This window comes from Rhinoraja longicauda, chromosome 15 (assembly GCF_053455715.1).
Source record: "Rhinoraja longicauda isolate Sanriku21f chromosome 15, sRhiLon1.1, whole genome shotgun sequence".
In the NCBI taxonomy this organism is placed as follows: Eukaryota; Metazoa; Chordata; class Chondrichthyes; order Rajiformes; family Arhynchobatidae; genus Rhinoraja; species Rhinoraja longicauda.
The window spans coordinates 10,831,134-10,858,767 of NC_135967.1; the positions used below are offsets into that span (position 1 = coordinate 10,831,134).

General features: G+C 46.5%; 1 protein-coding gene across 1 annotated transcript in view; it reads right to left on the bottom strand.

Annotated features, from left to right (window-relative positions):
* LOC144600523 (mitogen-activated protein kinase kinase kinase kinase 4) overlaps window positions 1–27,634 on the bottom strand; it is a 267,504-nt gene that overhangs the window by 201,627 nt on the left and 38,243 nt on the right. The window contains exon 3 of the mRNA XM_078412188.1: window positions 8,063–8,119. Within this exon, the coding sequence (XP_078268314.1) occupies window positions 8,063–8,119 (57 nt within the window). The remainder of the gene's footprint in view (window positions 1–8,062; window positions 8,120–27,634) is intronic.

Consider the following 27,634-nt stretch of genomic DNA (forward strand, 5'->3'; position numbering starts at 1 on the left):
TCCGCATACTCTCAGGGGTGTATTTCCCTGTACATTAAAGAAGACGTCTGTTCAGGCTGCACAGATGATCCAAAGACATGTACCACCAGATTCAGGAACAGCTTCTCCCCGCTGTTATCAGACTACTGAATAGCCCTCCCCAGAAGCTAGGGTACAGTTCCTATTTCCCACAGACCATGAAATGGTCCAGTGAATCTTCTCTGAACAGTTTGAAAAACATCAACATCTTTCCTGAAGTACGGGAACTAATATGGTGCACAGTGATCCTCGCCCAAGCTCTCACAAATGCCTTATCTAATTGATCAATGGCAGTTTTCGGATATGGTCAAGCACACGATGGATAGGACATGGCTGCACAATACATGACCATCCACTTGTTGGCCTTAATACTTCCACTAGACACACTAGAACACAATGCGCATAAAGAAACTGGGAACTGATTATTCGGATGAAACTGAAATTCCCTTGTGAGGCTTGCAAATCCCCCCAATCTCCAAACTGGAAGGCCTCCAGTTTCTTCACTGACTTCTCTTGGCTGATAACCAAACCACATTTGATGGAAGGAACAGTCCTTCCCATTTTCCAGCTGTTATGCGAGCCCAGTGTTAATCATCCTCCATTCTGGTTTGGGATATACCCAACGTGTGCATACACAGGTGAGCCCTGGTCTTTTCTCTGACACCAGCAAAAATGGTAATATGTTTGAGTTCACCCTCAAAATCTCCTGCACACCCAACCTATACAGGCTTGTAGGTTAATTGGCTTGGGTGTAAATGTAGTCCCTAGTGTGTGTACGGCCGTGTTCATGTGTGGGGGTCGCTGGTCGGTGCGGACTCGGTGGGCCAAAGGGCCTGTTTCTATGCTGTTTCTCTAAACTAAATTAAACTAAATCCTGGGCGATTGAAGCGAGGGCATGAAGCTCCAGGGAAGTGCAGTGAAACTGAACCCCGTGCTTCCGGTCAACAGCACAAGTACAATTTGCAGCATGTAAAATGAACAGACTACCACCAGAAACTCTCAACAACTGTCCTGAAATAAAAGGCTGGCGAGATTAACAAGATCAGGGGAAGGCCATCGTTAGACTTTGGAGATTTGAGGGTGAAGAACTTTTAAAGCTAAGTGGGGATTTAAGTTAATACTTGCTGCATTTCAATTTGACCTGGATGAGAGTTGATCTCACCTGCCCGGCGTTGAGAGACGCGAATCAACGAGGCGTTAAGTGAACGACATGTTCACCCACTTTCTTGTCAAACTCAATGCACGATGCTGAACACTGATGCAAATGGTCATGTATTTCGGGAAGGGCGTTGAGTTTCCGCGAGTGGGCAGTGCTTTTAATTAAAGGGGACTTGAGATACCACAGGTAGATTGAGGATAATTTTTGTTGGGAATAATCCTTGCACATTTTTCAAAATTTTGTTGGGAATGATAAGAATGGAATTGGTTCCATACTTATCATCCCCAACAAAATTTTGAAAAATGTTGTTTAAAAAAAGTTCATAAGTCATAGGAGCAGAATTAGGCCATTCAGCCCATCAAGTCTACTCTGCCATTCAATCACGACTAATCTCTCTTTCCCTCTCAACCCCATCCTCCTGCCTCCTTCCCACAACCCCTGACACCCGCTACTAATCAAAAATGTATCAATCTCCGGCTAAAAAATATCCATTGACTTGGCTGCCACAGCCGCCTGTGGCAATGAATTCCACAGATTCACCACCCTCTGACTGAAGGAATTCCTCCTCAACCCCATTCTAAAGGTACGTCCTTTTATCCGGAGGCTGTGGCCTCTGGTCCCAGCCTCAGAAGTAAGAATTTCATGGTTCTGTTTCAGGAAATATGACATAAAGCAGTCTTGATTCCATCAAATACCATAAAAACATTGGGAGCAATCCGTTGTCTTAAAATACATTTCGAACCACTTTCCCATCAACTCAGCAGTGAGAGGAAGATGACCCGGATCCTTGCTTCCTGCGAAGGAGAGGAAGGATGTGGAGTGAGATAGAGGACCAAAGGCATTGCAATGTGCATTCACTCAAGAGGAAGCAATGGGACACAGCAGGAGCAGGCTGCCACACCACAACCTCTCATGGTTCATGTTTATCTGGAACCACATTCTGAGCGGAGCTGAGAATGAAAGGAGGATTTCATCAGGCTAACTCCTTGCTACCGATTTAGTCTCATTACATCCCTACTTCCACAAAGCAAGGATGTAATCGTGTATTCGCCCAAGGTTTATATATTAGGTTTAAGTCTGTAATTAGCATGTGCACTGAGGTACAGAGAAAAGCTACAATGTGCTTTCAGTAACTCAGCGGGTCAGGCAGCATCTCCGGAGAACATGAATAGCAGACCTTTTGGGCCGGGACCCATTTTCAAACTGAATTCAGCAGGACAGGCAGCTTCTCTGCAGAACAGGAATAGGTGACGTTTTAAGGAATAGGTGACGTTTCAGGTCAGGACCTGAAACTCAAAGTGAATTGAGCGGGTCAGGCAGCATCAAGGTCCCCACCCGAAATGTCACCTATTCTTGTTCTCCAGCGATGCTGCCTGACCCGCTGAGTTACTCCAGCACTTTGTGATTTTTTTTGCAAATCCAGCACCTGCAGTTTCTTGTGTCGACAGTGAAAAGCTTTTGTTTTGCCCGCTAACCGATGAAAACAGTGAATACGAGACATAAATACAGTCAAGCCAAACAAAATGACAATAGGTAAAGTGCAGGGAAAGGTAGGGAGTCGTTGGAGTGAAACATTGGAGGTAATGGGAATGAGAAACAAACAGGAAGTGCTGGAAATACCCAGCAGATCAGTCAGCATCTGTGTGGAAAAAAACAGAATCAGTGTCTCAGCTCAAGAATAAAAAAAAGAGAAGTTGCAGAGGAAAGTTGGAGACCAAAGTTATCAAAGTAACAATTAAATTTAAATAACTTGTAGCTGCGAATACGGGCGGCACAGTGGCGCAGCGGTAGAGTTGCTGCCTTCCAGCGCCAGAGACCCAGGTTTGATCCTGACTACGGGTGCTATATGTATGGAGTTTGTACGTTCTTCCTGTGACCGCGTGGTTTTTCTTCAGGTGCTCCAGTTTCCTCCCACACTCCAAAGACGTACAGGTTTGCAGGTTAATTGGCTTCGATAGAGATTGTAAATTGTCCCTAATGTGTTAGGATTGTGCTAATGTACGGGGATCGCTGGTCGGCACGGACTTGCTGGGGCAAAGAGCCTGTTTCCGCGCTATATCTCTAAGCTCAACTACACTAATGAGAAGAGAAATCAGCATTTTCTCTATTCTCTGCTGCCCTTGCCTGTCCCTGCAACTTAAATCACGGGCGTTTTGTCACGTGTCCCATTCTGATGAAGGGTTCTTGATCTGAAACATAGGACATAGAAGAGTACAGCTTACGTACAGGCCCTTTGCCCCATAATGTCTGTGCCAAACATGATGCCAAGACCAACACCTTTCTGCCTCCACGTAACCCATATCCTTCCATGTAGCTGTCTAAAAGTCTCCTAAACACCGCTATCGGATCTGCCTCCACCACCCCCTGCAGGGTGTTCTAGGCAGCCATCACCCTCTATGTCAACAACTTGCCCGGCACATCTCTCCTTTAAACCTTGTCCCTCTCACCGTAATACTATGCCCTCTGGTCTTTGGCATTTACATTCCGGAGGAAAAGGTTCTGGCTGTCTAACCTGTCTGTGCCCCTCATAATTTTATAAACATTTATCAGATCTCACTTCAACCGCTGGCGTTCAAGTCTGCCCAAGCCTCTCTCCCTGTAGCTGATACCCCCTAATCCAGGCATCATTCTGGTAAACATCCTCTGTGCCCTTTCCAAAGCCTCCACATCCTTCCTGCGCTGGGGGCGGCCAGAACTGACCCCAATACTCCACTTTATTGCCACCTTTCCAACAATTGACATTTATCTTGATTGATGGCAAGTTTCTTAATGTTAAAGTGACCGAAACGCTGGCTTACTGAACATTAACACAGTTAAATGATTGATGGCACTACAATTACAGAACGTGATAAGCTAACTGTCTTCTGACACACCCCCAAGCCCACTTTGTGCAAAAACAAAAGGCTTAAATACACTTTGTGTACACAGATTATTGACTGTTGATCAGCTACAGTTTATACAGCCAAGCCGTCTCTATTATAATCTGATTGAACATATCCACTGTACTTTTGAATGTGTGATCTATACTAGTCCAACTAAAATCAAAGTCAACATGCTGACAGAGAGAGTTGCACACTTTTACATGCATGGGAACATATCTCTATAGTAGCCACATTTTTGACAGATATATACTAATGGCTTGTTTATCCTTTGAACAGGATTTCCTGAAGTTATGATGATTGAACAGTTTACAAGTCGGTGATAGATATGAGCAGTTGAGGAATCACACAAATCAGAGTACAAGCTGTGCAGGCATGTTTTAGACCATCTACACCACGCTGCCTCGACAAGGCAGCCAGCATTATCAAGGACCAGTCTCACCCCGGTCGGTCACTCCCTCTTCTCCCCTCTCCCATCAGACAAGAGGTACAGAAGTTTGAAAGCGTACACCTCCAGATTCAGGGGCACTTTCTCCCCCCCCCCCCCCCCCCCCCCAGCTGTACTCCGGCAACTGAACTCTCATCAGTTGGAGTCTGGTCCTGACCTCCCACATATATGATTAGAGATCTTTAATCAGACTTTATCTTGCACTGAATGTTGTACCCTTTATCCTTTATCTCTACACTCTGGACGACTTGATTGTAATCATGTATCGGCTTTTCTTTGACTGGATGGCACGCAAAACAAAAGCATCTACTGTTCCACTGTACAAAAATAAACTAAACTAAACTTTAATCTAACGTTCTTGACACAGATGAAACCCCATAGTTTACTCTGGATAAATTGAATACCTATTTTAGAGGAGGTCAACTTATACTTTTTTACATTCTTGTGCGACAATAGGGTGGCACAGCAATGCAGCGGTAGAGTTGCTGCCTTACAGCGCCAGGTTCCATCCTGACTACGGATGCTGTCTGTGCGTAGTTTGTACGTTCTCCCCGTGACCGTGTGGGTTTTCTCCGGGTGCTCCGGTCTCGTCCCACACTCGAAAGTCACGTACAAGTTTGTGGGTTAATTGGCTTCTGTTAATTGTAAGTTGTCCCTGGTGTCTGGGATAGTTCTAGTGTACGATCGCTGGTCGGTGCGGACTTGGTTGGCCAAAGCCAGGGCCTGTTTCAGCACTGTATCTCCAAACTAAACTAAACTAAATTAATAGAGCGAGTAGCTAACAATATCCACGCTTGTCGCTGTTTAAATGCTTGTTAGTGATTTAGAAAGAGAAAAATACCAAATGTTCATTACAATAGAGCAATGTTTCAGTCAGTAAAAAATGGAGACTGACAAAAATTCCTTGTCATTTATGTAGCCGTGTGCAGTTAGGTGCTTTTAGTACTTTACGTGACCTCATTATTGTGCAGATGAGTGCCTCTGAATTAACATCACATTGCTCTTTGCTGCATCTTCTCCACATTTGGCGAGAGAGCATTCAAGAGAGAGCTAGATAGAGCTCTTAAGGATAGCGGAGTCAGGGAGTATGGGGGGAAGGCAGGAACGGGGTACTGATTGAGAATGATCAGCCATGATCACATTGAATGGTGGTGCTGACTCGAAGGGCCGAATGGCCTACTCCTGCACCTATTGTCTATTGTCTATTTGCACCACTCTGTATGATTATTTAGCTTGTGGCAAGCCGGCTCTTTAAAAGGTCCCCATGATGCGGTAGAGTGGCGCAGGGGTAGAGTTGCTACTTCCAGCGCCAGAGGCACGGGTTTGATCCTGACTCCGGGTGCTGTCTGCACGGAGTTTGGACATTCTCCCTGTGATCGTGTGGGCTATCCCTGGGCGCTCCCATTTCCTCCCACGTTCCAAAGAGAAGGATGGCGGTTAGCCGGACGATCCGGATGGAGGCAATGGCTGCAATGGTCCTTTATAGACAATAGGTGCAGGAGGAGGCCATTCGGTTCTTCGAGCCACAACCGCCATTCAATGTGATCATGGCTGATCATTCTCAATCAGTACCCCGTTCCTGCCTTCTCCCCATACCCCCTGACTCCACTATCCTTAAGAGCTCTATCTAGCTCTCTCTTGAATGCATTCAGAGAATTGGCCTCCACTGCCTTTCTGAGGCAGAGAATTCCACAGATTCACAACTCTCTGACTGAAAATGCAGCTGGGACTTTGAAAATGGCGCTGAAACCTGGCGACTCTAGCATTTAGGACTCAGTGGGCTGTTTCCATACATTCTATATTTAATCTGGAACTGTATTTATGCATGGCAATAATTTTATTAAAATGCATGCAAGAAAAATAATTTCACTGTGCATTGATATATGTGATAAGGATCCACTGAACCATTGTCGTGAAAGGACAGGTCAATTAAGCCCGATTTGTGGAACAATTGAAGGAACAACAGTATTCTTTCCACAATCCCACCTCCCACCACCTATGCATGTTACGAGCTGCACAATCACCCAATAAGGGGACAACCCCAGGCTAGGGGGACAAGAAGACTCAGAAATTCTTTGGTATGTTGAAAAGTCACGTTAAATGATTTTAACATGGCTTTTCATGTCATAGTCATGGAATAGATAGGGTAGATTCACAGGAGCCTTTTACCCAGAGGGAGGGAATCAAGAATCAGAGAACATAGTTTTAACATTAAAGGGGAAATATTTAATATGAACTTGAGAGGCAACTTTTTCTCTCAGAGGGTGGTGGAGTTGCCAGAGGAGGTAGTTGAGGCAGGTACCATAACAATATTTAAAATACATTTGGGCAGATACATAGATAGGAAAGGTTTAGAGGGATATATGGGCCAAACATGGGCTTGGTCAGCATGCCAAGTTGGTAGGATGGGTCTGCTTCATGCTGTATAACTCTAAATGGCTGCGTCTTCAATTCCTTGTATCCTCTGAGTTAAAATGTTAATAACTATCTCAGGAAAAGTTGAACTGGTATTTTTAAAGACTGCCAATACCCAAGGATAATAAGACAACCCGTTCTTTAAGTTAAAAAGATGACCCGCTGATGTGAAGCGACGTTGCATTTTGTTTTTCACTAGCAAGTGAACGTAATCATTGCTGCAGCGCTGTCTGTCCACACAGCTGGGAATATAGGCAGCCAAGTGTCGCAGCAGTAGAACTGCTACCTCACCACCAGAGACCCGGGTTCCATCCTGACCATGGTTGCTGTACGGAGTTTGTCTGTCCTCCCTGTGACAGCGGGGGGGTTTCTGTTTGATGCTGCCTTTTATTAAATCAAATAATTATTCATTTCTTACACTGCACTGTAACTTTTATTCTTGTATTTTATCCCTGACTTATTCTATTTTAGCTTGTTTTTATTTTCTATTCTCTTCAATGATTGTTTTTAATTGCTTTTAATTGCTCTTTAATGTTTTATGTAAAGCACTTTGAATTGCCTTGTTGCTGAAATGTGCTATTGCCTTGCCTTGCCCCCAAATTCCAAAGGCATGTAGGTATGTAGTTTAATGGTGTCCTGTAAATTGCCCCTACATGTAGGATGCGGAAGTGGGACAACATAGAACTGGTGTACAGGTGATCGATAGTCAGTATGAACTCGGTGGGCCAAAGGGCCGTTTCCACGCTATATCTTTAAACTCTAACCTAAAGTAAAGCAGGTGAATTATTTTCCCTTAGAATTGCCTCACCTCATGCTAGCTTGCAGCATTTAAGAAATACGTACGCAAAAGACAACAATAGTTATTCCAGTTCATTAAGAGTGAAACTCTTATCTTTCTATTTTACACAACATGCAAGAACAAAGAAATAAATTCTTTGAGGGAAAAGGGACTGTGAATGTTGGAATCTGGAGCAAAAAACAAACTGCTGGCGGAACTCAGCAGGTCAGGCAGCATCTGTGGAGAGATGTCGACAGACAATGTTCCGGGTCGGGGCCCTTCTTCAGACTGATCTCTCCATGTTTTAAAAATTATGGAGATGAAAATTTGTTAGCCAATAACCTAATCAATAACTATAAGCTAACCTCTGTGACGTCCATAACCTTAATGGCGGCTAGTTGTCCAGTCTTCACATGACGACCCTGTAATGAAAGGTAAAAAGAGATTAGAGTCATAATACTGGTGACTTTTGGTGATATACTAGCTGCTGTGGAGCCGTTGGGCCGAAATCTCTCCTGCATTGGTGCAGCACCCTCCCCTCCCCCTCCCCATCCCTTCCCCATTCCATTCCCCCCTCAACCCCCTCTTATCACCCCCTTAACCCCCTCCTCCCCCCCCCACCCCAACCATTCACCAACTCCATCCCCCCTCAACCCCCCTCAACATTCCCCTGGGGCCAGGGGCAGGCGTGAGGTGAGAGGAAAGGGGAGAGGAAGCCACTCACCCCGGCCCCGGGTGGCCATCACGGCGGCCAGCAGCAGGAGAGCTCTCCTCAACCCGCCCCCCCTCATTGGCCGCCACTCACTCGGGTGGGTCCCGCCCCCCTCCGAGCGGCAACCCTCCCCCAACCTGCGCATGTGCGGATCCGATGGCCATCTTACTTAAAGATTAGATCAACAGGCCCCAACTGCGCAAGTGCGGAGTTTAAGTTCCCATTGTGACGTTGAACACGGAGGTATTACTGCGCAGGTGCAGCTGATGGGCAGGGCAAGTGGAAAATGAATTTATTAAAGTTTAAAAAGTGATTTTTAAACTTTAACAAATGAATAAATTAAAAAATATATCAACCATTTGAACCGCAGGCCAATGGTGAGTAAGATGGGCCTAAAATTGTTGCCCTATCGTGTACTGTTTTGGCTGTATTTGATATAAGATGAGAGGTTTTGTAATAGACAGACAGACAGACAGACAGACAGACAGACAGACAGACAGACAGACAGACAGACAGACAGACAGACAGACAGACAGACAGACAGACAGACAGACAGACAGACAGACAGACAGACAGACAGATAGATAGATAGATAGATAGATAGATAGATAGATAGATAGATAGATAGATAGATAGATAGATAGATAGATAGATAGATAGATAGATTGATTGATACGACTGCACATCTAATCTGAGGATTTCAAATAAATACTTTGGAAATGCAATTTCTGGTGTAATGGGGGCAAATAAAACTAATATTTTTGTAAAATATGATTCTCCATTACATTTAATGTGATTAGATTTTCTTAGCAGAGGCAATTATTTTTTTAAAAGAGACAATATTAAATTGCAGCTTCTTGCCGCACGAAGAAACTTGGATTGGAATGATTTTAAACGATTAACATTACTTGTGAAAGCACTCGAAGAGATTAAGTTGTTCATACCCTTTAACATTCAGAGTCTTAGGTCAACTACTCTCTTTCTCTCTCTCTCTATATATATATATATATATAATTTTTTATATGGAGTATCATTTATAGAGTAGCATTACTTATCCAGGCTGGCACGGAGATAACTGGGTGATTAATACATCAATCATGCACAGAGACAAGAATTGATATTGCACACATAATCTGCATCATGAATCAATGGTCCATTCACTTCATCCTACAGCAGCAACTTTGATTTTATCATAAGGATTTGCTGTAGGTTTGGTCAAATAAGTGAACTTGTTTCCTGAGTAAGAGCACTTTTCTCAGAAACATTGAACAATAAACACTCTTGAACACAACACAGTGGCGCAGCAGTAGAGTTGCTGCCCTACAGTGCCAGAGATCCGGGTTCGATCCTGACTACGGGTGTTTGTATGTCCCCCCCCGTGGAGTTTGTATGTTCCCCCTGTGACCACGTGGGTTCCACCCAGACTCCAAAGATGTACAGGTTTAAGAGTTAATTGGCTTTAGTAAAACACTGTACATTGTCCCTAGTGTTTAGGATAATGAAAGTGTAAGGGGATCGATCGCTGGTGGGCATGGACATGGTGGGCCGTAGGTCCTGTCTCCGCACTGTATCTCGAAATTAAAACACACATACATATACATACATATATGCACACACACATATATATACGTATGTGTATACATAAACAAAACTATACACACACACATCTAAATGCACACACATATACACATACACACACACACACACACACACATATATACACAGACATATATATGCACACACGCACACAATATGTGTGTGTGCTCATGTGTGTGCATCCATATGCATGTGTATATATGTGTATGCATATATGTATGTGTGTGTGTGTACATGTATGTGTGTGTATATATATATGTATATATATATATAGATACAACTTTTATTTTGTTGTTCATTATGGGTTTTACAGTACTATGTCTGCATATTCTGTTGTGCTGTGGCAAGTAAGAATTTCATTGTTCTGTTTCGGGACATATGACAATAAAACATTCTTGACCCTTGACGTGGCTTGGTCTCGTTATTAACCATGGTCCCAGATACACGATGCCTTCATGTACCCTGACCAACTCAAGCAGCATCTGCAGATGGACACAAAATGCTGGAGTAACTCAACGGGACAGGCAGCATCTCTGGAGAGAAGGAATGGGGGAGTATCTGCAGTGCAGCATTAATTGAAGCTGAAGGATGAGGGACAAGATCCTATCTGATAACACTCACTGCACCATCCCTTTAAGAATTTATGGGCCACACTTTATGTGTAAAAGTGGCTGATCAAGGGACTGTAATGTTACACCTTTGGGTTTCGACCCGAAACGTCACCCATTCCTTCTCTCCAGAGATGCTGCATCTCCCGCTGAGTTACTCCAGCATTTTGTGTCTACCTTCGATTTAAACCAGCATCTGCAGTTCTTTCCTACACATATACTCAGTGTCAGTGTGATGGGTGGATTAGGTGACAAACGTTAGAGGTGAAAAGAGTGTTAGGGGAGAGAAGAGGAATGAAATGTAAGACCGGAAGGAGAGATGCAGGTGGATGGGGATAGGGAGAGAAGGGGAAGGAAAGGGATTTTATGCCTGAGGCTCCTGCACTCTTTAAACTATTAAACAATGACAATCCAGTGTTTCACTCTGAATTTGTGCCCCATTAGCAATGACCCCGTGTTGGCTCCTGGTATCTTACGAGTGGGAGGAATAAATCTCTAATGGTTTCCAATACTCAGTGTCTGGAGAGTGTGACCAGGGCTGTACATCAGTGTTGTCACTGGGCAAGAGCACGCCTGGCCTGGGCTACCATACCCCTTCTTTCATCAGGTTATCTGACCCTGTTTATGGATTCAAGAAAAGTTCAATCTATGTCAGGGTAACATTGTGAGTGGAACAAAAATGAAGAAGAAATCAGGGAATTGTAGAATTGCACCACACGGAAGGAGGCTTTTTGGTCGTAGAGTTATACAGTGTGGAAACAAGCCCTTCAGCCCAACTTGCCCACGTCCACTGACATTAGTTCAGCTACTCTTACTAGAGTAGTTGAGGCATGTCAGTGGACGTGGGCAAAACACCTGCCTGTGTTTTGGCCCTTATCCCTCTAAACCTGTCCTATCCATGTACCTGTCCAAATGTCCCTTAAACATTGTGATAGTACGTGCCTCAACTACCTCCTCAGACAGCTCGTGTAAGAAAATAACTGCAAATGCTGGTACAAATCGAAAGTATTTATTCACAAAATGCTGGAGTAACTCAGCAGGTCAGGCAGCATCTCAGGAGAGAAGGAATGGGTGACGTTTCGAGTCGAGACCCTTCAGACAGATCATTCCATACACCCACCTCCCTTTGTAAAAAAACAGTTGCCCCTCAGGTTCCTCTTAAATCATTCCCCTCCTCACCTTAAACCTATGTCTTCTGGTTCTCGATTCCCCTACTCTGGGCAACATCCTTGTAAATCTTCTCTGCGCCCTATCCAGCGTAACATCATCTTCCCAATAACAGGGCGACCAAAACTGAACGCAACATATTAAATGTGGCTTCTCTCCAACGTCTTGTACAACTGTAACATGACCTCCCAACTGCAATACCTATGGTCCATCATGTCTGTGCCTTTCCCTCAATGGGACTATCCAATTTTTAAACCTAATCCCTTACTCTTTCTCCATAATCCTACAAAATGCTTCATAGCCCAAACCTTAAAAAGTTTCCATCCAATTCTAAAACCTTAGTCGTTGCGTCATGGAATTGTACAGCACAGAAACAGGGGGAGGGGGGAGAGGGGGAAGGGAGAGGGAGAGGGAGAGGGGGAGGGTGAGGGGGAGGGTGAGGGTGAGGGGGAGGGAGAGGGGGAGGGAGAGGGGGAGGGGGAGGGGGAGGGAGAGGGAGAGGGAGAGGGAGAGGGAGAGGGAGAGGGAGAGGGAGAGGGAGAGGGAGAGGGAGAGGGAGAGGGAGAGGGAGAGGGAGAGGGAGAGGGAGAGGGAGAGGGAGAGGGAGAGGGAGAGGGAGAGGGAGAGGGAGAGGGAGAGGGAGAGGGAGAGGGAGAGGGAGAGGAGAGGGAGAGGGAGAGGGAGAGGGAGAGGGAGAGGGAGAGGGAGAGGGAGAGGGAGAGGGAGAGGGAGAGGGAGAGGGAGAGGGAGAGGGAGAGGGAGAGGGAGAGGGAGAGGGAGAGGGAGAGGGAGAGGGAGAGGGAGAGGGAGAGGGAGAGGGAGAGGGAGAGGGAGAGGGAGAGGGAGAGGGAGAGGGAGAGGGAGAGGGAGAGGGAGAGGGAGAGGGAGAGGGAGAGGGAGAGGGAGAGGGAGGAGGGAGAGGGAGGACAACATGGCGAAGAGGAAACATTAAAGGGTAGAAGAGGACATTTTGGGTGGGGACCCTTCTTCAGATCCCTTACATCCCTCATCTACCAAGGAAAAACGACCCCGCTTATCCAATCTCAAGCACAGGCAAGAAACCCTCAACTGCAATTCCCTTTCAAAAGTTTGCAGTAAATCTACTTTTACAGTCCATTCAGGTAGCGCATTCCAAAGCTTAACAGACTTTGGTCTGTTATTGTCAGTGGACATCTGCTGATGACACTGCCAATTCACGGGACGAGGGGAAGGCTGAGCACATGAGCCACTGGGCAGCTCGTGCACTCAGAAAACAAAGAGGAAGATTACGGGTGAAATTTGCAACATCTTCAAAAGAAATGAAAGTAGGGTCATGTATCCAGATAAGTGCGGTGAATGGCAATGTGCAAAAACAGTGCTCAAAGTCACACGCAGTCACTCCTCACAGCAGTGCTGCATCAAGCTTCGTTGATGGCTAGAGGATGGCACAGTGGTGCAGCGGCAGAGTTACTGCCTCACAGCTCCAGACACCCAGGCTCAATCCTGACCACGGGTGCTGCCTGCGTGGAATGTGTGTGGAGCAAAGTGCTGGAGTAACTCAGCGGGTCAGGCAGCATCTCTGGAGAACATAGATAGGTGATGATTCACAGAGTGCTGGATTAACCCAGCGGGTCAGGCAGCATATCATATCATATCATATATATACAGCCGGAAACAGGCCCTTTCGGCCCACCAAGTCCGTGCCGCCCAGCGATCCCCGTACATTAACACTATCCTACACCCACTAGGGACAATTTTTTTACATTTACCCAGCCAATTAACCTACATACCTGTACGTCTTTGGAGTGTGGGAGGAAACCGAAGATCTCGGAGAAAACCCACGCAGGTCACGGGGAGAACGTACAAACTCCTTACAGTGCAGCACCCGTAGTCAGGATCGAACCTGAGTCTCCGGCGCTGCATTCGCTGTAAAGCAGCAACTCTACCGCTGCGCTACCGTGCCGCCCATCTCTGGAGAACATAGATAGGTGACGTTTCGCAGAGTGCTGGAGTAACTCAGTGGGTCAGGCAGCATCCCTGGAGAACATGGATAGGTGACGTTTCACAGAGTGCTGGATTAACCCAGTGGGTCAGGCAGCATCCCTGGAGAACATGGATAGGTAACGTTTCACAGAGTGCTGGAGTAACTCAGTGGGTCAGGCAGCTTCTCTGGAGAATATGGATAGGAAATGTCTCAGTTCTGTTTAGTTCAGCGATACAAATTGGAAACAGGCCCATCGGCACACCTGGGTCCATGCTAACCATCGATCACCCGTTCACACTAGATGTGATCCCACTTTTGCAACTTACACACGAGGGGCAATTTACAGAAGTCAATTAACCTACAAACCTGCATGTATTTGGAATGCGGGAGGAGACCGGAGCACCCCGGGAGGAAACCCACACGGTCACGGGGAGAACGTGCAAACTCCGCACAGACAGCACCAGTAGTTGGGATTGAACCTGGTTCCCTGGCTCAGTGAGGCAGCAACTCTACCAGCTGTGCCCCCCACTGTGCCACCCATTTCGGGTCAGGACCCTTCTTCAGACTGATGCCGCCCGGGTTCCATCCTGACTGCGGATGCTGTGCGCGTGGAGTTTGCACATTCTTCCTCTGCTGCCTGTTTCAGGTGGCAACTCTACCACTGCGCCACCACGCCGCCCCTCTTGTTTGTGCCCGTTTCTGGCATTTGTCAGCCTGGGCCTGTTGGGAAATTAACCTTCCTGAGAAGGTTCACCCTAGGAATTAGAGTCATTTCCCTGAACTGTTACATGTACCTTTTTTAATAATCAAAATATACTTTATTCAGGATTTTAAAAATATGTACAAAACTAGAACTGTGCAAAATTCCTCCGGTATTCTCCACGGTATGGATTCTCATACATTCAGTAGCGTTATATTTGGTAGTGTTCTCAAAAAGCATAATTATACCCAGCACCCTTGCCATTCAGGTGGCCCACTGGGATGATATCCCTTCCCTTGTTTGAGAGATGTCTCCACCACTCTGCTCTCCAATGTCCAGCAGTGGAAGGACCCTAGACTGTGGCCCTCCCCCACAGGGTGTTGGCTGCCCCGAGCTTCAGTGCGTCCCTCAGCCTGTACTCCTGCAGTCTGCAGAGTGCCAGTCGGCAACATTCCCCGACGGACAGCTCGCTCCGCTGGGAGGCCAACAAGGTTCGGGCAGACCAGAGGGCGTCTTTCGCTGAGTTGATGACCTTCCAGGTGCACTCGACGTCTGTCTCTGAATGTGTCCCTGGGAACATAGAATCAGAGAGCCCTCCATTACGGAGCTGTTTGGGATAGACTGCAACGGGGACTCTTGCAACCTTCTCCAGACCCTCTTCGCAAATCCACACTCTGTGAAGAGGTGGACACCCGTTTCCTCTCCAGAGCAGCAGGCCCGAGGGCAGCCGGCATCGGTGGTACGATTCTGACGGTGCAGGAAGGACCTGCCTGGGAGAGTCCCTCTCACCCACAGCCAAGCCAGGTCTTGGTGCTTGTTGGTGAGTTCTGGTGATGAGGCATTTCTCCAGACAAGCTGGGCAGTCTGCTCAGGGAACCAAACCGTGACACGGCATTATCAGTCTGCATGGATTTACCGACAGGCACCAATTAACAGGTCACAACCTGTGGCCTTCATTTTGCACTCACAGCATACATCTGGTTGTGACCACATGCAAATCGAAATGTCCCTCCTGGGGCTTTGATTTTATTTTGCACTCATTTCCCCACACTGGTTCACAAGTGCTGCCTTTTTGCAATTCTGAGAAATACCACAGCACCTCTGGGTTTGGTTTCAAGCGCAGTGTGGCATGGCCCAATAACAGTACGAGACACTACACAATGTCGGGCACTGCGTGAAGTGTGGGACACCTCCATTACAAACACTATTCCCTCACACCTTGTCCTCCTATTTCCTCCTTCCACCCATCAATGTTGTCGCCTTCCTCCCACCCTCCCCCTCCCCCTCCCCCTTCAAGAGCCTCCACCTCTTATCGAAACGTATAAGATTATTAAGGGGTTGGACACGTTAGAGGCAGGAAACATGTTCCCAATGTTGGGGGAGTCCAGAACAAGGGGCCACAGTTTAAGAATAAGGGGTAGGCCATTTAGAACTGAGATGAGGAAAAAAAAATTCAGTCAGAGAGTTGTGAATCTGTGCCTCAGAAGGCAGTGGAGGCCAATTCTATGAATGCATTCAAGAGAGAGCTAGATAGAGCTCTTAAGGATAGTGGAGTCAGGGGGTATGGGGAGAAGGCAGGAACGGGGTACTGATTGAGAATGATCAGCCATGAACACATTGAATGGCGATGCTGGCTCGAAGGGCCGAATGGCCTCCTCCTGCATCTATTGTCTATTGTCTATTGTCCACCTCTTTTTCAGACTGAAGAAGGGCCCCGACCCGAAACATCATCTATCCACGTTCTCCAGAGATACTGTCCGACCCGTTGAATTACTTCTGCACCACGGTTCTATTTGTGCAAACCAGCATCTGCAGGTCCTTGTTTCCACGAAGGTTCAGAGGAACATGCGCCAAATGTGGGCAGGTGGGGACTGGTGTAGATGTGGCATCTTGGTCGGCATGGGCAAGTTGGGCCGAAGGGCCCGTTTCCCTGCCATATGACTCCGTGAAATGTCGCCTACAATGTCCTCCAGAGATACTGCCTGACCCACTGAGTTACTCCAGCACTCTGTGTTCCACTCAAGATTCCAGCCCCGACATATCCTCATGTCTAGCCTTTAATTCTAACGTCACAAATTAAATAACTGGATTTAATTCCCCAGCTGACATGTCTCCAAATTTGTTACTCCAGACCTCTGGATTACTGTCCAATTTATGTAATCGTTTAAGAGAAAAGTAGCTCGCCATTAGGTATGAATTCTCATACATTCAGCAGCGTTATATTTGGTAGTGTTCTCAAAAACCATAATTATACCTGGCACCCTTGCCATTCATGTGGCCCACTGTGGTGATATCCCTTCCCTTGTTTGAGGAGTGTCTCCACCATTCTGCTCTCCAATGACCAGCAGTGGAAGGACCCTAGACTGTGGCCCTCCCCCACAGGGCCTTGGCGTTGGCTGCCCCGAGCTTCAGTGCGTCCCTCAGCCTGTAATCCTGCAGTCTGCAGAGTGCCAGTCGGCTACATTCCCCGACGGACATCTCGCGCCGCTGGGAGGCCAACAAGGTTCGGGCAGACCAGAGAGCGTATTTCGCCGAGTTGATGACCTTCCAGGTGCACTCGACGTCTGTCTCTGAATGTGTCCCTGGGAACATAGAATCAGAGAGCCCTCCATTACGGAGCTGTTTGGGATAGACTGCAACGGGGACTCTTGCAACCTTCTCCAGACCCTCTTCGCAAATCCACACTCTGTGAAGAGGTGGACACCTGTTTCCTCTCCAGAGCAGCAGGCCCGAGGGCAGCCGCCATCGGTGGTACGATTCTGACGATGCAGGAATGACCTGCCTGGGAGAGTCCCTCTCACCCACAGCCAAGCCAGGTCTTGGTGCTTGTTGGTGAGTTCTGGTGATGAGGCATTTCTCCAGACAAGCTGGGCAGTCTGCTCAGGGAACCAAACCGTGACACGGCATTATCAGTCTGCATGGATTTACCGACAGGCACCAATTAACAGGTCACAACCTGTGGCCTTCATTTTGCACTCACAGCATACATCTGGTTGTGACCACATGCAAATCGAAATGTCCCTGCTGGGGCTTTGATTTTATTTTGCACTCATTTCCCCACACTGGTTCACAAGTGCTGCCTTTTTGCAATTCTGAGAAATATCACAGCACCTCTGGGTTTGGTTTCAAGCGCAGTGTGGCATGGCACAATAACAGTACGAGACACTACACAATGTCGGGCACTGCGTGAAGTGTGGGACACCTCCATTACAAACACTATTCCCTCACACCTTGTCCTCCTATTTCCTCCTTCCACCCATCAATGTTGTCGCCTTCCTCCCACCCTCCCCCTCCCCCTTCAAGAGCCTCCACCTCTTATCGAAACGTATAAGATTATTAAGGGGTTGGACACGTTAGAGGCAGGAAACATGTTCCCAATGTTGGGGGAGGCCAGAACAAGGGGCCACAGTTTAAGAATAAGGGGTAGGCCATTTAGAACTGAGATGAGGAAAAACTTTTTCAGTCAGAAAGTTGTGAATCTGTGGAATTCTCTGCCTCAGAAGGCAGTGGAGGCCAATTCTCTGAATGCATTCAAGAGAGAGCTAGATAGAGCTCTTAAGGATAGCGGAGTCAGAGGGTATGGGGAGAAGGCAGGAACGGGGTACTGATTGAGAATGATCTGCCACGATCACATTGAATGGCGGTGCTGGCTCGAAGGGCCGAATGGCCTCCTCCTGCACCTATTGTCTATTGTCCACCTCTTTTTCAGACTGAAGAAGGGCCCCGACCCGAAACATCATCTATCCATGTTCTCCAGAGATGCTGTCCGACCCGCTGAGTTACTTCTCATTTGTTCCATTTGTGCAAACCAGCATCTGCAGGTCCTTGTTTCAACGAAGGTTCAGAGAGACATGAGCCAAATGTGGGCAGGTGGGGACTGGTGTAGATGTGGCATCTTGGTCGGCATGGGCAAGTTGGGCCGAAGGGCCCGTTTCCCTGCCATATGACTCCGTGAAATGTGGCCTACCATGTCCTCCACTCAAGATTCCAGCCCCGACATATCCTCGTGTCTAGCCTTTAATTCTAACGTCACAAATTAAATAACTGGATTTAATTCCCCAGCTGACATGTCTCCAAATTTGTTACTCCAGACCTCTGGATTACTGTCCAATTTATGTAATCGTTTAAGAGAAAAGTAGCTCCCCATTAGCCTTGCTCATGAGTGGTTTGTGGTTAGCCATAATAAATGGGATTAAAAATTAAAGTGCCACATCCTTCAGAACGGGATGATGCGTTGAACTCACGAGTGGTTTCAGTTCTTGTTGGAACAAGAAGCATTGAGCACAGGATCAAGTTTCACACCAGTGACAAGAGTGTGGTGTCGATCCCACGGTATTCTGCAGCTGACCGCACTTCGGGATTTACATCCAGGAAACACATTGACTGAGAAAACACTGATGTGATCATTACCACAAATTTGCTGATTGTGCTTTTTAAAAAATATTCACACACACTCCCGGCCGACTTTGATTTCTTTAAGTAAACGTCGTCAGGCTTCCAGTCTCATTTACTCTTCGCATGGAGTACTGGGACAAAGGTTTGTGGGATCAAGTCCCATGAGAGGTTGATCAAGCTGAGAATCCAATGCTGCTAGAAAGTTGCCCTGCACTGTCAAAGGGGCCTACCTTCAGAAACAATGTTAAATCAGCCCCCATAGTGCCCTCTCAAAGTCACTTCAATAGTCAATAGTCGTTTATTTGTCACATACACATAAATGTGTAGTGAAATGAAAAATTACCCGCAGTTCAACAGTAAGACCAATAAGAATAATTAATAAAAATGCAATAACACATACAATCATAAACTAACACCAAACAAAAGAAACATCCCATCACAGTGAGTCTCCTCCAGTCCCCTCGTCACTGTGATGGAAGGCCAGAATGTCATTTCCCTTCCCTGCCGTCTTCTCTCGCAGTCAGGCTTACATTAACACTTACTCAAACACTTGTTCAAAGAGTAGTGTAAGAAAATAACTGCAGAAACGTCGCCCATTCCTTCTCTCCTGAGATGCTGCCTGACCTGCTGAGTTACTCCAGCATTTTGTGAATAAATACCTTCAGCAATGTTCAAAGATCATGAGAGTTCTTGCAAACATACCAAGTTTCTGTTTTTCAATACATTCAAATAGGCCATTTGGCCCGTCCATTCTTAGTTATGGATTCATACAGAATGGAAACAGGCCTTCAGGCCAACTTGCCCACACCAGCCAACATGTCCCATCTACACGAGTCCCACCTGCCTGTATTAGGCCCATATCCCTCGAAACATGTCCTATCCATGCACCTGTCTAAATGATTCTTAAACATTGCGATAGCACCTGCCTCAACTACCTCCCGCGGAAATTCATTCCATGCACCCACCACGCTTTGTGTGAAAAAGTTATCCCTCAGGTTCGGATTAAATCTCTCCCCCCTCACCTTAAACCTCTCTGGTTCTCGATTCCCCTACTCTGGGCAAGAGATTCTGTGCGTCTACCCAATCTAATCCTCTCATGATTTTGTACACCTCTACAAGCTCACACCACATCTTCCTGCGCTCCAAGGAATAGAGTCCTAGCATGCTCAACCTCTCCCTATCGCTCAGGCCCTCGAGTCCTGGCAACATTCTATGCTGGCTCTCAGAGTAAAAGCAATTCCTGCCCAATTTCTACTTGCGATCTATTCTCTCCATGTTTTGATCAACTCCCCCCCAGCTACTACCACTCAACTACACACTCGGGGAAAACTTCAGTAGCCAATGTACTAGCCCATCTTTGGTATGTGGGAGGAAACCGGAGCCCTCAAAGCAAAGCTTCACGTTCACAGGGAGAGCATGCAAACTCCACACAGAGAGCACCCGAGGTCAGGACTGAACCTGGGTCAATGGGGCCAAGATCTTTACTAGCTATGCCACTACGCCCTCTATCCCGGCCATTCTGAAGAAGTGGCCCAACCCAAAATGCTGCCTGACTCGCTGAGTTACTCCAGCACTTTGTGTTTTGCTCAAGATCTGCAGTTCCTTGCATCTCCCAGCCATTAATTAGTCCTTCCTTAATCAAAACACTTAAAAACATTCTAGACGCAAGGAACTCTGGGGCAGCACAGTAGTGCAACGGTAGAGTTGCTGCCTTACAGCGCCAGAGATCTGGGTTTGATCCTGACTATGGCTGCTGTTTGTACGTTCTCCCTGTGAGCGCATGGTTTTCTCCGGGTACTCCAGTTTCCTCCCACACTCCAAAGATGAATATGTTTGTAGGTTAATTTGCTTCGGTAAAATTGTAAATTGTCCCTTGTGTGTAGGATAGTGCTAGTGTACGGGGCGATCGATGGTCGATGTGGACTCGGTGGGCCAAAGGGCCTGTTTCCGCGCTGTATCATCTCTAAAGTCTAAAAGTGAAGCCTAAAGTAAAATCTGCAGATGCTGGTTGACCAAAAAAGACACAAAGTGCTGGATAATTCAGCAGTTCAGGCAGCATCGTTGGAGAACATCAGGAGGTGACGTTTCGGCTTGAGACCCTTCGTCAGACTACTGAAGGAATGGTCCTGGCTTAAACCAGATGATCTGTTTGTTGCCACCTTGGTGTTTGTGGAGCAAAGCTGTGTGCAAATAGGAGACGGCACATCCTGTGTAACAATGATGATGAAGCTCAGAAGGAACTAAGGAGGAACTTCATCAGCTGCAAGGTGTTCGGGATGTCCTGGGGTCATGAAAAGGGTGCCGTGTAAAAGCAAGACCCATTTTTTCTCTCATTATGTTTGCTTTCCAACTCCGGGATCAACACAGGACTCATGAAAGGAAATCACCAATTTCCTGCGTTGCCATTAAATTGTATTCAAATGAGGGTGATATTTCCCCTTGCAATTAATAAAATAAAGGCTGTCTTTCCATTGATTAATTGATTAAATGATGCAACATGGAAACAGGCCCTTCGGCCCACTGAGTCCACACTCACCCTCGGTCCCTCGTTCTATCCACTCCCTGCAGTCTCAGGGAAATTTACAGAGGCCAATTAACCTACAAAACTGACCATCGATCACCCGTTCACACTATTCCCACGTTATCCCACTTACTTATTCACTCTCTACACATGCGAGACAATTTACACAGGTCAATTAACCTACAAACCCGCACATCTTTGGGATGTGGGAGGAAACAGGAGCGCCCGGAGGGAACCCACGCAGTCACAGCGAGAGTGTGCAAACTCCACACAGGCAGCACCCGAGGTCAGGGTCTCTGGCGCTGTGAGGCAGCAGCTTTAGACTTTAGACATACAGCGCAGAAACAGGCCCTTCGGCTCACCGAGAGTGCCAACGAGTGATCACCCACACGCTGACACGATTGTACACACTGGGGACAATTCACAATTTTTTTAAAACCAAAATCAATTAGCCTACAAACCCATACGTCGTTGGAGAGTGGGTGGGAAACTGGAAAAACCTGGAGAAAACCCACACAGGCAGCACCTGAGGTCAGAAACATAGAAAATAGGTGCAGGTGTTGGCAATTCAGCCTTTTGAGCCACTCAATATTATCATGGCTGATCATCCAGAACCAGTACCCCGTTCCTTCTTTCTCCCCGTATCCCTTGATTCTGTTAGCCCCAAGTGCCACATCCAACTCTCTCTCCAATCCTGAGGAGTCAGGATTGAACCAGAGTCTCTGGCACTGTGAGGCAGCAGCTCTACCAGCTGAGCCACCGTGCTGCCTAAATTGCTGCATTTGTCCATTGAATCCATTCCTGCTCTTTCTGTTTCTGTCCCAAACTTCAGGATCGAGCCCAGCTTTCTAGAGCCGTGAGGCCAACTGTAAAACTTAATACTTTCGGAATGAATTCCTAATTTAAAGAATACGATTGAAAGTGTTTTTTTGGGAGTGGAGCAGTGAAGGGAAGCTGTGGCCACAATCCTGGTACTGGGGTAAATATTTCCAGGGATAATTTAATTGCTTTTGGATTTCCTTTCTTCCCTTAAGCTATTTTGGACACTCCGTCTATTTTATACTCTGAAGCAGGAAGGTGATAAAACTGAACAGCAAAGAATAGGAATGAGAATGCTGTTCTTTCCCTCAGCAATAATAGCCTCCAGTTCCCGACCACATGCAAGTGGAAATGCTCATGTGGCATATTTTTTAATTCAATGTGTCTTTGGGATAAAATATCATGACCTTCCTTCCATGGCCAAGTCACAAGGGAGGATGCCAACTGATGAATGGCAATGTAAAGTCCGATTTGCAAGATGCGAGATGACAAAGATATTTGAGCTCGCGTGCAACAAGACAGAGTGCAACAAGATAGTTGCTCGCGTGCAACAAGATAGAGCCAGCATTCAGGCGTGTGAAGACAACAGGGAAGTCACATTTCTCGTGACATCGGTGGCACAGTAGCTTGGCTGCCAGAGCTGCTGCCTCACAGCGCCAGAGACCAGAGTTTGATCCTGACCTCCGCTGCTGTCTGTGTGGAGTTTGCACGTTCTCCCCCGTGACCGAGTTGATTTCCTCCCTGTGCTCCGGTTTCCTCACATATCCCAAAGACATGTCGGTTTGCAGGTTAATTGCCCCCCAGCAAATTGCCCCTGGTGTATTGGGAGCGGATGAGAAAGTAGGATAATATAGAACTAGTGTGAACATGCGATCGACAGTCAGCGTGGACTCAGTTAGCCGAAGGGGCCCTTTCCACGCTGCATCTTTCAATCAATTTACACAAGTATTTAATCAAGAAAATCTTCAAATAGTGGAATAAATGCAGTAGAATGAATGGCTGCTCTCAGTGTGGAGTTTGTACGTTCTCCCTGTGAAAGGGTGACCGGTGGTCGGCGTTGACATGGTGGGCGAAGCGCCTCTTTCTATGCTGTATCTCTAAACCCAATGACCAAGTTCAGCAAGGACAATTCTAACAATCGCCCTTTGCCATTCAACGGCATCACTGAATCCCACCATCTGCAAGTCATACGTCAGGAGTATAGGAGGACAGATGACTATGCAAGGAAGGGAGGGATATTGTGTGCAGGCAGAGGAGATTAATTGAACGAGGCATCAAGATCACGGGTTGGTGCAGACTCGGTGGGCCGAAGGGCTTGGTTCCATGCTGCATCACTAAAGTGTAAAGTATAAAAGCACCAATTCTGCAGCTGATTTATTGGCTCACAGGCAGTTAACAAGTACCACATGGGTTAGGTGCTGGGGCTACTGTGGTTCAATGCTCTTGGCCTGGAAACCAAGAGGTCAAGTTCAGATCCCAGCCTGCTTGTTGGAAAATTCAACTCAGCAATAGTAGCAATATGTGGATCTTTGCAGTTCCTCCTCTACTCAATGCAATCTACCAAATTTTAGAACTTTATCCCTTGGAGTGCAGGAGACCAAGGGGTGATCTTATAGAAGTATATAAAATTATGAGGGGAAATGATAGGGTGAATGTGCAGAGTCTTTACCTGGGGTAGGGGAATTGAAAACCAGAGGACATAGATTTAAGGTGAGAGGGGAAAGAATTAATAGGAACCTGAAGGGCATTTTTTTTTCATTCAGATGGTGGTGGGTCTATAGAATAAGCAGCCGGAGGAGGCAGTTGAGGGAGAAATTATAATATTTAAAAGACACTTGGACAGACACATGGATCGGAAAGGTTTAGAGGGTTATGGTCTAAACATGGGCAAGTGGGACAAGCTTGAAAGGGGCATCTTGGTCAGCATGGGCTTGTTGGGCAGAAGGGCCTGTTTCCGTGTTGTAGGATTCAATGACTCTATAATTCTATGACTCTATATCCATTTTGATCTGCAATATCATGGCTTGCTGAGTTATCTGAGCTTAATTTAGCAGGCCAGAAGATTTTAAGATAGTCATATTTGCATGGACTTGAGCACATAAATCTAAAGCAACCTACAGATGCAGTGCAGAGTGAACACCAAGGCTGCTGGCTCTTACATGGTGTTAATCTATCTGCTATCTTGAGTTAATATAAATCGCCCAAAAAGTTTTTGATAAAAACCAGGACTGTCAATAGACAATAGGTGCAGGAGTAGGCCATTTGGCCCTTCGAGCCAGCACCGCCATTCACCATGATCATGGCTGATCATTCTCAATCTGTACCCCGTTCCTGCCTTCTCCCCATATCCCTCGACTCTGCTATCATTAAGAGCTCTATCTAGCTCTCTCTTGAAAGCATCCAGAGAATTGTCCTCCGCTGCCTTCTGAGGCAGAGAGCTCCACAGCTTCACAACTCTGAGTGAAAAAGTTTTTCCTCATCTCCGTTCTAAATGGCCTACCTCTTATTCTTAAACTGTGGCCCCTGGTTCTGGACTCCAACATTGGGAACATGTTTCCTGCCACTAGCATGTCCAATCCCTTAATAATCTTATATGTTTCAATAAGATCCCCTCTCATCCTTCTAAATTCCAATGTATACAAGCCCAGTCGCTCCAGTCTTTCAACGTACCACAGTCCCGCCATTCAGGGAATTAACCTCGTGAATGTACGCTGCATTCCCTCAATAGCAAGAATATCCTTCCTCAAGTTTGGTGACCAGAACTGCACACAGTACTCCAGGTGTGGTCTCACAAGGGCCCTGTTGTGGAATAAGAAAATAACTGCAGATGCTGGTACAAATTGATTTATTCACAAAATGCTGGAGTAACTCAGCAGGTCAGGCAGCATCTCGGGAGAGAAGGAATGGGTGACGTTTCGGGTCGAGACCCTTCGTCAGACTGAAGAAGGGTCTCGACCCGAAACGTCCCCCATTCCTTCTCTCCCGAGATGCTGCCTGACCTGCTGAGTCACTCCAGCATTTTGTGAATAAATCCCTGTGTGGAATACTGTTGCTCCGAGGCCAATATTATTCAGGGACAGTTTCTTCCCAGCTGTTTTCAGTCAAATGAACGATCTCATCACCAACTAGAGAGTGATCCTAACTATCCATTTATCTCATTGGAGACCCTCAGCCAAACTTTAATAGGACTTTATCTTGCACTAAACATTATTCCCTTTATCCTGTATCATCTGCACACTGTGGATGGCTTGATTGTAATCATATACAGTGTTTCCGCTGATTGGATAGCAGGCAACAAAAATCTTTTCACTGTACCTCGGTACACGTGACAATAAAAAAAACTAATCTCACGGTATGTCAGACACCTAACAATAATCCAAACTAAATCTAATTTCCGTCTCATTGAAGCCACTATGCCCCAAAAAACCATTGCCCTTCCTATGTCCACACTTCAAAACAAACTCTTCATCGTCTTTGGAGAATCTTGTGATAACCTAAAGAGTGAAAGTTGCTGCACAAATGCAAATATTTTTTCATTGTTCAAGTTTTTTTTAAATGGAGTGCAGAGCGCAGCACTGCCAAGATGGCCACGGGAGGCCCTACAGCAGCCGGGTGAGCGAGCGGATCGAACGTCTCCTGCGGCAGCTGTACGGGGTGGTGGCGGAAGGAGCTGACGGTATCGCGCTGGGCCAGGCCGACCCTGACTTCATCCATCCAGTACTGCCAGGACCGGGCCTTAAAGTGAGAAAACTAGTCACTGCATCCCCCCCCCCCCCCCACCCCCCCACCCCCCAAGCGAAGATCAGACTTTTCAGAGACTTGGAAGTTGCTGTTCTACCTAAGAACACTGAAAAAGTCTGGTCTACCTCAACAGCTGCTGACGACCTTCTACCACTGCACCATAGAGAGCATCCTAACACATGGCATCCCTGTGTGGTACCTCAGCTGCATGGAGGCAGAAAGGAAAGCTCTTCAGCGGGTAGTCCATAGAGCTCAGAGGACCATCGGAACACAGCTACCAGACTTGGAGGGCATCTACAACACACGATGCCTCAGAAAAGCCACCAGCATCCACAAAGACTCTTCACACCCCTGCAACAGTCTGTTCAAACTCCTTCCATCGGGCAGACGATACAAGGCCTTCTACGCCCGCACCTCCAGACTCAGGAACAGCTTCATCCCCAGGGCCATAGATGCTATGAACCGGTCCTGCTGAGCCGGATGGTCACATCGCACAGTGATCCGGCACAGATCTACTTGCACTTTATTCTGCCTTAAAACTGTTACAATTTGTTTCGTTGGGTTGTTGTTGTTTAAATTAATTAAATTATTGCATCGTATGGGAGGCGCATTCCCAATCTCGTTGTACCCCTGTACAATGACAATAAAGATATATTGTATTGTATTGTATTGTATGGTGATGGAATGTGGCAACACTGCGTGTTGTTCCATCAGATGATCTATTGTACTCATGTAGGGAATGATTTGATGGATAGCATGAGGAAGAAGCACTTCACTGTATGGCTGCACACATAACTAGAAATAAACTGAGGGTGGCACAGTGGCATAGCGGTGAAGTTGCTGCCTTACAGCGCCAGAGACCTGGGTTCGATCCTGACAATGGGTGCCGTATGTGTGGTGCTTGTACATTCTCTCCGTGACGGCGTGAGTTTTCTCCGGGTGCTCCGGTTTCCTGCTACACTCCAAAGACATACTGGTGTGTAGGTTAATTGGCTTCAGTAAAATTGTAAACTGTCCCTGGTGTGTAGGATAGTGTACGGGGTGATCGCTGGTCGGCACGGACTCGGTGGGCTGATAGGCCTGTTTCCACACTGTATCTCTAGTCTAAAGATGTGAAATAACTATATTGCTTTCTATATATTATTTCTCTCCTATTTCCCCCATAGCCCTGCAAATAACCTCCTCGCATCGCCAATCCAGTTCCTGTTTTAAAGCCTCTTATTCGTTTAGTTTCAATACCCCTAAAGGCAGTAAATTTCTGATCATAACTATTCTTTCTGTTCGCCACTCACATTCAACAAAAAGTGCCAGACTTGTATTTGCATTAACTTGATTTTATTCCAACTTCTCAAAGATCTATTAATCCGTCATGAAAATTTGGAATTCCACTTGGTGTCTTGTGTTGAAAGAGATGGTTGTGATTTCATTTGTCAATGACAGCTCAAATTACAATGTCACTTCCTTATTCTAGATTCTGTTAGCAGAGGAAATATTTTCTTCATATCAGCCCTATCAAACCCCTTGATCATTTCAAATGCTTCAATTAGCTCAACCTTTAACTTTCCAAACTCAGGGGATTGCAAGTTTAGACAACCTGCCTTTGCAATTTAATCTGCAGGAAACTAGGAATGGCAGAGCACATAGACTGTAAAAACAAAAGGAGATTATTTTACTAAATCACAGAAGTTAAATCCGCTTTCAGAAAATGGAGAGGC